Source organism: Alternaria atra (assembly GCF_907166805.1).
Source record: "Alternaria atra isolate CS162 genome assembly, contig: 23, whole genome shotgun sequence".
NCBI classification, from domain to species: domain Eukaryota; kingdom Fungi; phylum Ascomycota; class Dothideomycetes; order Pleosporales; family Pleosporaceae; genus Alternaria; species Alternaria atra.
The window spans coordinates 598,993-612,707 of NW_025091321.1; the positions used below are offsets into that span (position 1 = coordinate 598,993).

Below are 13,715 nucleotides of genomic sequence, written 5' to 3' on the forward strand. Positions count from 1 at the left end.
TGGCATATTTTTGGGTACTGTTCAGCTGGTCCAAGAACAGCTGCAGTTGCTGCTCGTTCGATAATTTTGGATCCAGCCATGGTCGGTCCGCCAAGATCCGTGATGATGCATATACCTGGGTCAAGGTATAGAGCAAGCCTGTCCATATCGGAGTGGGAAAGTACATCTCCCAGAGGAACGCCTGTCTTTTGAATGAACGTGGTAATCTTGAAGATGACCAGAGTCAACTCATCAATATATACCCCAGAATAAATTCACTGTGTACAGACATCAGCTCGGCCACTTCGCAGTTCATCCCTAGGATGTCGTAGGAGGCCGGTAGAAAAAACAAGATACCGGAACCGAGACCGTTGGTCCCTCCAGCTACAAACTTCATTATCTGGAATCGCAAAATCAATGCCGAAATGCTGATAAGGTCGTCGAGTTACATTTCTTAGACACTACTCTAACTTTGGTGATGATCAGACAGCCGAAGTCGGCTAAGGCGGGCTTGCCCGGGAAAATAAGTTCCGAGCTTTTGTTATCGCCTAATGACACGTGCAGTGCTGCTAGCATTAGAGTGGTTCGTGGAACACCGACGGTCTTTTTTCAATGCTGGCCAGATGCAAATGATAAAAGACCTAAAAGGGTGTCCTCCACAAAGGTGTGGCTATGTAACATAGTTAGATAGGCTTTGTAGAAAAGTAGACGCACTATGTACCTTGAATAGCATACAACCGTAGAGTTATTTCTCAGGTCTGGGTTTCACAGATTGTGTTGCCAGTGGCGGCAGGATGAATCCACGCTGGTAAGTAGAACTGCGATGCTACACCGTTATACATCTTTACTGCGACTTGTTTGTATTTTGCGTCTCTCACTGGTTTCATCAGCGCTTTCGGCCAATCTGTACGTTTCTTCAGGGCGAGACGCATTGCCAACATTTGACGAAGTAGATCTTCGGTCTGTTCGATGCTCCTCGAAGGCTAGCCATGCACGACTCGACACGCAGCGTTTGATATTGGCGGTCTTGCTGGCCCGAGATGCGGTACGTGAGGAGGCTACGTTAGCAAGTCGTACCAAAAACAGTGGAATACCCGTTGTTGTGTTACAGCATCATCTCTCTAGCCGTACACGGTTCCGCATTGCCTTGACGCGCTAAGGCACCCAAGCAGACGCGATTTGCCGCCGTGCACCGCTTAGCTGCATCAAGGCTGCACGGCAACAGGCTTAACGCGTACCAACCAATAACAAGCTCAAGCGATCGACGCGGCACAGGCGCACGTCTCTGCTAGCACCCATGGCACCTGTCCTCTATCAATATCATGATGTGCCTCGTTGCCGTTTGTGCCTTGCTACTGGGGCCGCTTAGGGAAGGCGAAATACACTTGCGGCAAGCGGGCATCATGATGCTTGCCCGATACGTGATGGAAATTGGAAGGATCGGTAGCTTGCTTCGCAGGTTTGTTTGTGTCGACGAGCGCCTCTCCTCTTCCTTGTTTCGACTGATTCACTTTCTTTGCGCTGTCTTTCTCCACGACACAGTCCCTCACTCGTTACTCACCGGCTAGTGCGTTTGCTCAACATTTGTTCAGAGCTGTTGCGACACAGTTCCTCTCGCAACCACAGCAAAGTATCCAACAACACAAGCAATCAATCGAGTCGCTATATTACACCATGGTTCAATTCCTGTCACTTGCCCTGATGGCAGGCTTGAGCGCGGTCGCATCGGCTATTCCTACCATCGAGGTCAAGGGCTCCAAGTTCTTCACGAGCGAGGGCAACCAATTCTTCGTCAAGGGTAAGCACACTGGCATGTTTGTATGTCAAGACGATTACTGACAGATGCGTGCAGGTATTGCGTACCAACTCGTTCCCGACGACCCTCTTATCGACGCGACACAATGTGGTCTCGACTCCGCACTTATGAAGACCATTGGGGCCAACTCGATCCGTGTCTACCATGTGGACCCCGATGCGGACCACACCGATTGCATGAAGACATTCGCGGACGCTGGAAGTACGTAAATTGCGGGCACGAGAAGAAGGTCGCCTTTACAGGCTTGTACCGATAGTGTGTACCTTCAGGGTACACTACGCCTCTGGGTCCAACTCACAGACGACGGGCCTCTCACACTTGGCTGGCGCAAGGCGGCTACAGCCCTGCAAACTCATTTCCTCCAGCTGTATCATGACTAATACATCTCCCACAGTTTATATCTGGGTCGACCTCGATACCTTCGATACTCAAGTCGAGCAGAACACTCCTCGCTGGGAGACCGACCAACGCGATGCCTTTGCCAAGGTCATGGATGAATTCCATCAATACGATAACGTAGCTGGCTTTTTCATCGGCAATGAGGCCATCACCACTGCAAATGGCTCGGTCACTGCCCCTTACATCAAAGCCGCCGCCCGAGACATGAAGGCCTATCGTGACAAAAAGGGCTACCGTAGCATTCCCATTGGCTACTCAGCTGCCGACATCGCATCCCTCCGACCTATGCTTCAAAACTACTTGGCTTGTGGTAGCAATGCGTCCGAGCGCTTAGACTTCTTCAGTCTGAATGCTTACTCTTGGTGCGGAGATAGTACCTACCAACAGTCTGGTTACGACCAGTTGGAGAAGAACTCTGAGGACCTCCACATCCCCATCTTCATGTCAGAAACCGGTTGCAACACGGTGAAACCACGCGACTTCAAGGACCAGGAAGCGCTTTTTGGAGAGATGTCCGATGTCTGGTCTGGTAGTATCATCTACGAATGGATTGAGGAACAGAACAACTACGGGCTCATCAGCTATGGTCCCCACGTCGACCCTGCCAGCCCTTCTGCACCACCGGATGGTTTCCCTCGCTCAGGTAAGTTCTATATACGACACACTCCTTGCATGCACCGCGACTGACAACATCTACAGGAACGCCTACCCCAGTTGAACCTGACTTCCCCAATCTCTCCGCTGTGTGGGCAACCTTGAACCCTACGGGCGTCAAGGCTTCGGACTACAACCCGACAAACTCGCCCGTTGCATGCCCAGACTATACGGCATCGGCCTGGGAAGTTATTCCCACGTCACCGCTCCCCACATTGGGCCAGAAACATGACTTCAGCGGGTCGCCTACATCTGCAGGCTCCAGCGCAACGGCGACTGGAGGTTCCGGTTCCGCAGGATCTGGATCTGGTGGAGCGGAGACATCTGCATCTCCCTCCACTGGTGCTGCGACGAACGGTCTGGGCAAGGAGCTCAAGGGGATGGGTGCTTTCTTCACGGGTGCTATGGCCGTCTTTGCCTGGCTCTGAATGCGTCACACACCGCATCTTCATGCACCCTGCCACAACACCACGCGACTTTGATATCGCAGAATCTTTGATGAACAAGACTCTCAAGGCTACGTTTGAAGTTTCGTGTACATATTTTGGTTTCTAGATTATTGGTACGGCTTTTATACACGACACAAGACGATAGATAGACGACAAATGCTTTGGAGCTGTACATACTCCCAACCTAATAAATGCTTCCATTTTGGTGGTGCTACTATTTAGTGCCGTTCTACTGTGCACTCTAAGTGAGCCTTAAACACGGATAGGACGGACTCGATTGATACATGGCATAGGATTTCACTCAGTCTCAAACGGAAGCGTGTCAATGGTGAAAAAATGTAGTCATGGTGCAAGGTTCGCATTGAAGGATTGGGCGCCAGTTAAGTACAACCCGATCGCCAGCACAGGGCTTTCCCCCATACCTCAAAGAAGCATGGATATCTTTCCCTCATAAGCGCGCAGCATTGATCGTATCCCTCAACACGTCCCTCTCCACTGAAAGCATGGTATTCTCTTGAGTTGTTGTCAAATGGTCTCATTTTTTTTTCCTTTTCCGTTCCCTACTCCTACGCCGACATGCCAGTGGTTGTCAAAGACAGGGTATGTAAGAGAAGAATTGACGAAGCTGCTCAAGATGACATCTACCACTGGGTAGTGGTAGCAGGGGCAGCAGTCTCTGCGCCCCAGCCCTCGTTGCCAGTCTGAGCATCGCCAGACGCAGCCCAGTCGGCAGTGTCAGCGTCCCAGCTGGTACCGGGGGCAGCGGCGGCCTGGGCAGTGAAAGCACCAGCAGATGCGCCGGAGACCTCCCACTCGCTGGTGAAGCCATCAGCGACGGCACCAGGGCCAACCTCGTCGGCACCAGGGACCTTGGCCTCCTCAACACCAGCGCTGTCCTTGTTCTCCTCAGCCTCGGGGTCGCGGTAGAAGTACAAGTCAGTCATGACATCCCACTCAGTCTCGCGGTTGGCAAGAGTACCGCGGAGGCGGAGGACCTCACGGGCAAGCATCCACCAGATCAAACCAATGGCGTGGCGACCCTTGTTGTTGGTGGGGATGGCAACATCGACGTACTCGGTGGGTGAGTCTCCGTCGCAGAGAGCCTAGTCCATGTTAGTCCACCTGCTTCTCTCCCCAACTCCAGGCGTTGGTATGCTTACAATGACGGGAATGTTGACGTAGGAAGCCTCCTTGATGGCCTGGGCGTCGGTGCGGGGGTCGGTGACGATAACCAGGCGGGGCTCCCTGAAAGAGCGGGTGATGTAGTTGGTGAAGTTACCGGGGGTGAAACGACCAGCGATAGCAGTGGCACCGGTGTGCGACGCGAACTTGAGGACGGCACGCTGTCCGTAGGGACGAGCAGAGATGACACAGACTACTGAGTGTCAGCCAAATTCCTTATTCGCGAATAATCGCATCTTCCAAGATCATGCATCTCGAATTGCGCGAGTAAACGTACTGTCGGCCGGGTTGTCAATGGCGACAATGATACGCGCAGCAAGGACAATCTTCTCCCAGGTCTTGCCAATGTTCAAGACGTTGACACCGTCGGGCCTGGTCTTCCACAGGTAGGGCTCCATGTGCACCTGGAGGTTCTTGCTGCCGAGGTGGCACTGCGCAGCCAGGAGCATCTCAATGTCCTGCTGGGTGGGGTTGAAGATGGCGGGGAGGTTGGAAGGAGCCATTTTGACGGTTTGGCGCTGTACAAGCTGGTTGGTATAGAGAAGTTGTCGTGTTGCGTGCGATAGAACTTTTGGTGGAGGGACTTGACGATGCGAATATCCTGTGGGAGCCGCTAGGCCACGACGGGGTTGGCGCCACAATGCTGCCGGCATCGGCAAAACCAGTCGCCGGCGATGGATCCGCAAAAGATTCGAGGGTGGTGGCAGCGAGTGTGTAGCCAGCAATGCCGCCGCGAATACCAGCCTTGTCGTGCCTGCGGGTGCCGACGTGTATGTACACCATCTTACAGACCAATTGCTCATACTAACGTTTCCCCCCAGCTTCATCCGTCACAAACCAACTCACCCTCCCCATTCGAACTTTCGCCTCTACATCGCGTGTTCATGCCGAGTCAATCGAAAGACAGAAGAAGCGCCTCGCCAATGACCCCTACATAGTCGCTCAGCGGAACAGAAAGAAAGCCGCCAACCTCACGCGCCGCGCTGAGCTCGAACAAGGCCGAGTCGCCAGTCTTGGAGACCCAGTCCGTGGCGTTTCAACACCATTCGTGCAGTCGTTCGACACTGGGAAGCCGATTACGTCCGAGGAAGATAACAAGCTACCGAAAGACCGAACACATCTCAACTATGCCTTCAATCCGAAAACTGTTTCAAGACAACTCGAGAAGAGCAAAGAGTTGGCTGTGCCGCTGAGCGATATTGGAAAGCAGGCAACAACTGGATCTACCAAATGGGGCAAGGACATATTCAGTGCAAGGATACCGGAGATCGAAAAGTCGGCTGAAGAGATTGAAGAGCAAAACATGAAGGACCATGCTCGAGCTGCTGAGGCTATCGCCCGCATCACTGCCCTTGAGAATGGGTCTAGCAAAGACCGTATGCGCGTGAATATCACACGTTGTGTCGAGACATTTGGACGCCACAACACCGACAGGAAATTCCCACCCAAAGCGCCATCGCTAAGCCGGTCTGGTGCTGACGAAACGCGTGTCGTTCGCCCAGAGACGAACATTGCAGCAGCCGCAAAGCGAGTAGGACCCGATACAGGATCTTCCGAAGTCCAAATTGCCATCTTGACCGCCAAGATCAAGACCCTGGCAGATTTTCTACAATCACGAGGAAAGGGCGACAAGCACAACAAGCGAAACCTGCGGTTACTGGTGCATAGGAGGCAGAAACTGTTACAATATTTGAGGAGGAAGGAGAGAGGTGGTCCGAGGTGGCAGCATTGCATTGAAACTCTTGGGCTAACTGAGGGCACCTGGAGAGGCGAGATCTCCTTGTGAGAGCATGGAGATGCACGCATTGCACTTGTGGATAAAACCTGTAGAACAACTTGCGACTCTGTACTAACACATTACGTTTGCATCGTCAGAGTATTTGCTCTCCCATTTAACTCTCATGGGCGCTGTCACACATGTACCAGGTGACTTTCGTAAGCGCTGTCTCTAGTGACCCACTATCATGTGAGGTGGGTCGAAGTATGCCATGATTTGCTTGATCGCACTCTCATCAGCCTATCTTGGCTAAGCCTGGTCTCACATTCCTTCACTCGGCCCGTGGCTAGTAAGGGCGTTATCACGCGCAGGATGATAGTGAAGGGCGTAATCACGCTGAACCCATGATTACAAGCCCCCAATCGGATGCATGTTCTACCTGGCGACATATATATCACTTGAAATCCGCGATATTGTCAAGCTAACTTCGCATTCACTACACTACCGCGAGCTCGTCCATGCGCTCTAGAACCTCTTATGCCGTTTTCCCTGGTCAAACCAGAATAGCCTAAATCATGTCGACAAGCCCCCCACACCAGGCCGACCCGTGGTCTAGTAAACGACTACAATACCGCGCTGTTCGCCCCAGCGACATATCTGTCTTCCACGCCATAAGCGCCGATTACTCTGGCTTCGCAAACAGTAACTTCAACAACATCAAGCTGCCAAGCACCTCCGATTCAGAATCTTTCATGAAAGGTTTGCTTGACGACTGCCTTCTGGGTGCCATCATCTGGCTACCCCACCCAATAGAAATAAGCTCAATGAGTGACGAGGAAAGGGAAAAGGAATTTGCGCGTAGAAGGAAGACTGGTGAAGTCGTGGACGAGCAATTTGGTACCGCTGTCGGTGAGATTCATTTGAGTGCGTTGCCAATGCATAAACAGCATCACCGGAACACTGAGATTGGACTTGATATCTTGCCAAAATATCAAGGCAAAGGGTATGGCTCTGAGGCTATCTATTGGGCACTTAATTATGCCTTTAGACGAGCAGGTCTGCATCGAGTTAAAGTTCGAGCGTTCACCTACAACGAAGGTGCTGTTCGGTTGTATGAGAAGTTGGGATTTATGGTTGAGGGGAGGGAGAGGGAGTGCGTGTGGCATGAGGGACGGTGGTGGGATGTCGTAACATTGGGTATGCTGGAGGGAGAATGGCAGAGATTTCGCGACTGAGAGCGAACAGAAGCCGGACGTTTAATAGAAGCGAAAAAGTGGAACCAGGGTAGATAATAATTACAGAAGGTTCAAATTGATGCCAATAGTGTTCGAGGATTCTTCCCCTTGCTCAGGACATGTCGTACTGCAGCCCCTCCATTTCTGCATGTCTGATGACCATCGTAGCGTTATTGGCCCTTTTTTCTGCAGCGTCATAAAGGGCTAATATATCCTGCTTCCACATTGTCTCATTCATTCGAATGATCTTCCTGTCATAAGTCATCATTCCGTTGACTTCCCCTTCCACGTCTGTAGTCTGTGTCCATACACCCCCTGAACAAGCGAATAGATCGATCTGCTCGCGCAATTGCACGAGCAAGTCGTGACAACGATAGTTCCACCATTCCGTTCCATTAGTAAGCTCGTATGCAGTTTGCTTCCCCAAATCTTTGAACCAGGCGTGGGTAAAGTTATTTTCGGGAAGTTGCGTACCAATACCACCGAACTCGCCTTGAAGGCCAATCCGTGAGCTATCATAGGCGGAATCATATCCGCTGCCTTGATTGGACCAGAATGGCGTCCCGCATTGGGGTGTGGAGTAGTGGTGGTTATCGTCGAAGTCACCTGCTCGATGGTCGGTCCAGCCGCTTACAGCGTTGACTAGACGGGTGGAATCAATCTTTCGGACCATATCCGTTAGTCCGAACTCGGGCCACGGAGGCCCCTGAGTATCTTGACCCCATTCTTCGTTGTAGATCGTCCAAGCAAAAATACTAGGATACGACTTTAATTGCTCGACCATCAAACCTAGCTCCCGATCAAACTCGTCTTGCGCAGCTTGGCCTGCTAAGCGCTTGCTACCACAACCACCATCCGGTAAGTCTGGTCGTAGGGAAGGCATGTCCTGAATGACCAACATACCCATCTCGTCGCAAGCTCTGTAGAACAGTGCCGGTTCTACCTTGATATGTTTACGCACCATGTTGTAGCCAACGTTCTTCAGTACCTTGAGATCGTACACCATGGCTTCTACACTTGGTGGCGTGTATATTCCGTCCGGCCAGTACCCTTGATCGAGCGTACCGAAAGGAAAGATAAATTTACCGTTCAGGAGCGGGCGCTGTATGCCGTTGACGGGACCTCGGGAAACAGTCCTAAATCCGGTGTAGCTCTGAACGGTATCACTGCCCATCTTGACCGTGATGTTATACAAAACTGGGCTGTTTGGAGTCCATAGTTCTGGTGAGCTAACAGTGAAGGTAAACTCTGATCCGCTAATACTCGTAGCTGTCGCCTTGGCGTCGACAGAGTTCAGCTCGTGAACTGTGATCTCATATGGAGTGCTAGTTGAGTTGGTGCTGCTGTGCACAAATACGTTTACTACGATGCGTCAGTAATGAGTTACCTGGGAAACATGCTCTACATTTACCGTTCCCGTACATGTCCGCCGTCAGGTCGAGTTTGGAGATATGCTCATTTGGAGCTGACTCAAGCCACACAGTTTGCCAGATGCCACTGCATGGAGTATACCAGATCATTCCACCTCGGTTCAATGTTTGCTTTCCGATCGGTATTTGAACGTCATCCACATCTGTCGGATCAAAGGTGTACACTAGCCTGCAATCTCGTCAGCTTTGCTCCCAATTCTTGGGTGGCCGTACTCACAGCTCGTTTGTTCCATTTGCGTTCAGATATTGCGTCACATCTACACTGAATTCGAAGTATCCACCCCTGTGGAAGCCAGCCTTCTGGCTGTTCACAAAAATAGTGGCCTCATAATCAACAGCGCCAAAGTTCAAAATAACACTGTTACTGCTAGGCCATGATTGTGGCACTTCAAATGAGGTCTGGTACCAACTCCACATGCGACCCTTACCCGTCACACCTTGGTTGCATTAGTAACGTGTCTGGTAGGACGCTTGGAAGAACTGACCGGAAAGGGCACTCTCAAGACAGAATGGGACTAGAACAGGGTTCTCAAGTCTCTGTCCGAATGGAGGTGACGTGTCTGAGCCATTCGTAGTGTTCATGTAACCCCAAACGCCATTGAGGTTTTTCCATTCTGACCGTTGAAGGCGTGGTCGCGGATATTCAGGCCATGGGTTAGTTCCTACCGTATCTGTCCAGTCTGTCTTCAGTGGAGTATATCCAACTTTGTACTCTGTGCCGTTGCTTTGACGTGGATAGATCTTGCTTTCGGTAAGTGCGGTGGTTGACCATATCAAGAAGCTCGCGACGATACCAAAGATGGGTTGCATGTTGGCGGGACCAGGTAGCAGGTGTGCATCCGGCATGCGGTAACGAACGGTCGAGATTGAGAAGATGATGGCTGCTTTTAAACTGTGCGTTGACTAATAGCAGCATGGTTCAATGGTACCTAGGTACTTTTGATGGCTGTGTAGCTGCATATTGATGTCCTTAGGTCTGGAGATAGCGGCGGGATGATCCTGGTGGCTGCACGCCTAGGACGATCACTGCAGTATTGACGTAGCTCGGCGCAGGTTTGCACAGGCCAGAGTAGTCGCGTGGCCGAGCCGGCTGATCAGTTGCATGGCTACTGGCATGCGATTACGGTACATCCAATATTTACTACAAGAGCGTGATGGCTTGGAGATGACGAGGTTGATAGTACGAGGCGACGATATGGTCGTTTAACAACGCTGTGGATGCATGTCTATCTGCAGAGTGTCATATGCAGAGGAAAGGTACTAATCAGCTGCGGTCTGCGTCTTGGCTGTCAGACCGATGGATTCCCCGCACTATTCGGATCAAATGGGGCCGGATTATCGAGTGGGACTGGCGACCAACGGCCAGAAGTCGAGTGCAGCATCAAGGTTGCGCACAACAGTAAGTCGAGAGGTGGGATCGCGAAATCATTGAGATCTGTTGTGAGTGGCTGTGAAAACGGCTGGCGCATGGCGAAAAGGATGTGGCAGTGTTGCGTGGTCGCTGAGTTCTGCGCAAGGTGACATCAACATACTAGTGACAGGCTATCCCGCATGGAGTGCAACAGCATTGAAGATAAGCAGCATGGCCTGTAGTCGAGATCACCGGCATTACAACTTCGAGTTAAAAGCAAGTGAGACTAGGCGGGATACCGGGAAGCCCCGCTTCGGCAACTTTGGCTAATCAGAGGCAGTTTGTGATAATTTTGCGTGCAAGCAAAATGCTCAAAATATTACTCGAAAGAAACACAGGGTCTCGGCATCGTTGTTGACATGTGATAGGCATTCTTGTGCTATGGCGTGGTGAAGTAGAAAGTATCCCTGCTGAATCCTGAGAATCGTATGGGGGATGCACACGTCCGCGGAAGTGCGAAGCACTTTCGACGAATTATCATTTACCACAGCCTTGTGATTCCTGCGGTCATCATCCCCGTGCGTACCCCTCGTTTGCACGACAACAATATTCAGTTCGATGGCCACCTTCCTGTTTCTCTTGTCCGGCTACCCCGCGGTCGTAGAATTAGTACCGCCACGTGCATTCCAAGCTTGCCGACACGTAGAACCCCGCAATCTTGCAAAACATTGTGGGTGTCTAGCTATTTTCAGCTGTCGAGCATGCGATGGAGGATCAAAAAGGATGCTTTTGAAAACATGAAAACTAGGGGTTCGAGTCCTGTTGTATCTCATGGCAATAGCATAAATGGCTTAGACCATGACTTTGCCTTTGACGAAGTCGGTCTTAGGGGGCTAGAAGGGCGCGCAAAAGGTGGCGATGTAGGGGATCGTGGCGATACCAGCGAGATGGGAGAGCCTGGCGGCATGGGCGCTTCCCTCGGTGACTCATAAGATTTACCAACATGACCTGATGTGATTATTGGCTCTAGTGTTTTTATCGAAGAGCTGTCGTCTTCCTCAATTCCATGTAAGGTGGTTCGATCAGAATACGAGTTTAGTATCGAGCTCACCCGCGTCGTGCCTGATCGTATCGTATCCGTATCTGAGGTGCTTGAACTCATTGAACTCATCGTTGACATCGTCATTAGCGATGCCCTGTCCGAGCCGGAGTACGAAGACGCTGCAACGCCGGCATCATGCTTGTGGGCGCCACAGTGGATATCAGGTATGGAAGTGTAGTTGAAGAGGACATCGAAGATCTTGTCGCGAACATCACGCGCTGCAGGGCGTACCATGGGCGCTCTGTCAAGCATACTTCGGACAACCTGCAAGATATGAGGAACTGCACGAAATGCGTCATCATCATGCTCAAAGGAGGCCTTTTCTAGCAGATTCATCCAGATCTCGACTTTGTCAAGATTGACATGATACGATGAATCTGTCCTCGAGTTCTTGCCGCCAGTATTGGTCCTTTGCTTCGATGTCCGGTGCTTTACGAAATCATGTGGTTTCTTCTTTAGCATGAAAGTAATGATCTCCAAGAATACGCAACCTAGAGAAAACACATCTGCCTTCTCGGATTCGTGTACTCGCGATCGCTTCTTCGGCACTGGCTTCTGCTTTGACTTTTTAAACCCGAAGTTGAAACCGGAGAAATCCGTCGTGGGTGCCTTGGTGAGCTTCTGACGTTGTGAGCCACTGCTATTCGATGATCCTGACGAGCTTTTGCTCATTATTGAGGCATGTCGAGTACTTGGAACGATAGGTGACGGTGCAGGACCATGCGGGTCGAATGGCTCTACACTATTGTTTGCCTCTGGTGCGCTGTATATGTAGGCATCCATAGCATCGGGTTTCTTGTCCTTTTGGAATGTCTCTAGACTACCAATGTCGCTAAAGGCTATCGCATTTTGCTCATCGATAAGCATGTTGGAAGGTCGAATAGCGGAATGGCAAAATCCATTTTGATGTAGTGTTGCAATGGCATCTGCCAGACAATGCAACCAATTAAGCACCAGCCATCTCCGATCGGGCTTCGGTAGTTTCTGATACTGGGTGGGGTTACGGTGGTCGATGAAACTGCGAAGGGTGTGCTGGCCCACGAAGTTGGTGACGATATAGCCAGCTCCTTTGGCGGTGTACGAGGCCCAGACCGGCGCAAAGTGCTCATGCTCCACCATTCTAGCACTCTCGACGTCCATCATAAAGTCCTCTTCAAATGCATTTGGTGTTTCTGCATCACCTAGCGGAAATCTCCTACGAACGAAGATCTCCTTGGGCTTTTTCGGTAGGTGCATACGCGACCAAGCCTGCAAGCTTACCGCCACGGGTAGGGACATGACGTTCTCGATTGGGATCTCCTCATTATGGGCATAATCTACATGTATGCCCTCTCGTAGTTCTCGTAGCAAGAATGTGAACTGGGTGTGATAGAAGCGAGCATTGGCATGATTGTCGCGGCGATTCGAGAGGGAAAGCTGTTCGATGTCGTCCATTTCTAGAGGTAGATCATCGTCGTCCCATGATTTGTCGACGACGGCAAAGATTCTGTCTGCTTCGCCAATTTCTACCAATACCAGGAATAGTCGTCGTGCCTTCTCCAGTATCCATTCGATGTAGGTATCGTCGCTCAGATCGCCGAAGCCTACAGGCTGAGTGAGACGCTCTCTTTCTTTTGGCTGCAGCCTCGAAGTCACATATTCATGATTGACCTTCTCGTTGATTCGCTCCTCGGTCCACCATATTTGCTGGAGAGCGTGCTGCGGGGTGACCAAGCTGTGCCCCGCATATCCGTAAATCAGTGCGTTCAGCGCGACCGTTTGATCGTTCACGACATTCGTTAACGTCCTCGCGCTCATCGTGTCAAGTGGTGGGATTGGGTGAAGCTCCTATGTTGGCGAATCGCGTGTGTTGGTATAAGACATGAGTCGCGTGTCCAGTGATGAGCTGGTGATCATCTCCAGTGATCTCCAGTGGAAAAGAAATTGGGTGACACGGAGTGACGCGGAAGAATGGCTTTCAGGCTTCAGGCTTCAGCAAATAAGACGATACTGTTGTTAGGCGTCAGCGGGGCCAGAAACATCGGCTTTTGAGTGTGGTACAGAATTTGATCCGCCTCTCGGAACGCTTCTCGTTGTGGCAAGCGGCATGGCGACGAATACATGGCTTCGGGTCACCGCCTAAAAGCCAATCACCAGAAGCATGGCAATAGAAGGCGCATGCTCCAGCATCGTTGGCATAGGGCGAGGTAGGGCCTTTTGCCTCGAAAGGTCTGCGTGGCCCCGAAAGCGGCCGCCATGTGCAATGTGACCAGGGTGTTTCCAGGTGGGAGGTCGATAAGACATGGTGCAGCAAGCGAATTACAGACGCAGGGAGACGGATGCTAAACTAGAACGCCAATGACTTTTGCGGAGGGCCGTTCCTGGAGCGGGGCGGCAGCGCGTCTAACAGTAAGTGGTGTCG

General features: G+C 51.4%; 6 protein-coding genes across 6 annotated transcripts; 3 read left to right on the forward strand and 3 right to left on the reverse strand.

The window, feature by feature from the left end:
- Window positions 1-1,653: 1,653 nt before the first annotated feature.
- ALTATR162_LOCUS3779 (uncharacterized protein) lies at window positions 1,654-3,276 on the forward strand (the record flags this gene model as incomplete). Its single annotated transcript, XM_043311387.1, has 4 exons — window positions 1,654-1,777; window positions 1,832-1,996; window positions 2,190-2,837; window positions 2,894-3,276. 4 exons carry the CDS (start codon window positions 1,654-1,656, stop codon window positions 3,274-3,276), a joined length of 1,320 nt encoding a protein of 439 aa, XP_043167322.1.
- A 662-nt stretch (window positions 3,277-3,938) lies between these two features.
- Window positions 3,939-4,982, reverse strand: ALTATR162_LOCUS3780 (uncharacterized protein; the record flags this gene model as incomplete). The annotated part of the gene is made up of 3 exons (XM_043311388.1): window positions 3,939-4,400; window positions 4,458-4,672; window positions 4,757-4,982. The coding sequence occupies 3 exons, from the start codon at window positions 4,980-4,982 to the stop codon at window positions 3,939-3,941; spliced, it is 903 nt and encodes a 300-aa protein (XP_043167323.1).
- Window positions 4,983-5,203: 221 nt separating this feature from the next.
- On the forward strand, window positions 5,204-6,265 carry ALTATR162_LOCUS3781 (uncharacterized protein; the record flags this gene model as incomplete). The annotated part of the gene is made up of 2 exons (XM_043311389.1): window positions 5,204-5,249; window positions 5,301-6,265. The coding sequence occupies 2 exons, from the start codon at window positions 5,204-5,206 to the stop codon at window positions 6,263-6,265; spliced, it is 1,011 nt and encodes a 336-aa protein (XP_043167324.1).
- Window positions 6,266-6,771: 506 nt separating this feature from the next.
- Window positions 6,772-7,431, forward strand: ALTATR162_LOCUS3782 (uncharacterized protein; the record flags this gene model as incomplete). The annotated part of the gene is made up of 1 exon (XM_043311390.1): window positions 6,772-7,431. One exon carries the CDS (start codon window positions 6,772-6,774, stop codon window positions 7,429-7,431), a length of 660 nt encoding a protein of 219 aa, XP_043167325.1.
- Window positions 7,432-7,543: 112 nt separating this feature from the next.
- Window positions 7,544-9,671, reverse strand: ALTATR162_LOCUS3783 (uncharacterized protein; the record flags this gene model as incomplete). The annotated part of the gene is made up of 4 exons (XM_043311391.1): window positions 7,544-8,793; window positions 8,843-9,030; window positions 9,079-9,298; window positions 9,347-9,671. 4 exons carry the CDS (start codon window positions 9,669-9,671, stop codon window positions 7,544-7,546), a joined length of 1,983 nt encoding a protein of 660 aa, XP_043167326.1.
- A 1,370-nt stretch (window positions 9,672-11,041) lies between these two features.
- On the reverse strand, window positions 11,042-13,111 carry ALTATR162_LOCUS3784 (uncharacterized protein; the record flags this gene model as incomplete). Its single annotated transcript, XM_043311392.1, has 1 exon — window positions 11,042-13,111. One exon carries the CDS (start codon window positions 13,109-13,111, stop codon window positions 11,042-11,044), a length of 2,070 nt encoding a protein of 689 aa, XP_043167327.1.
- Between the last annotated feature and the right edge of the window lie 604 nt (window positions 13,112-13,715).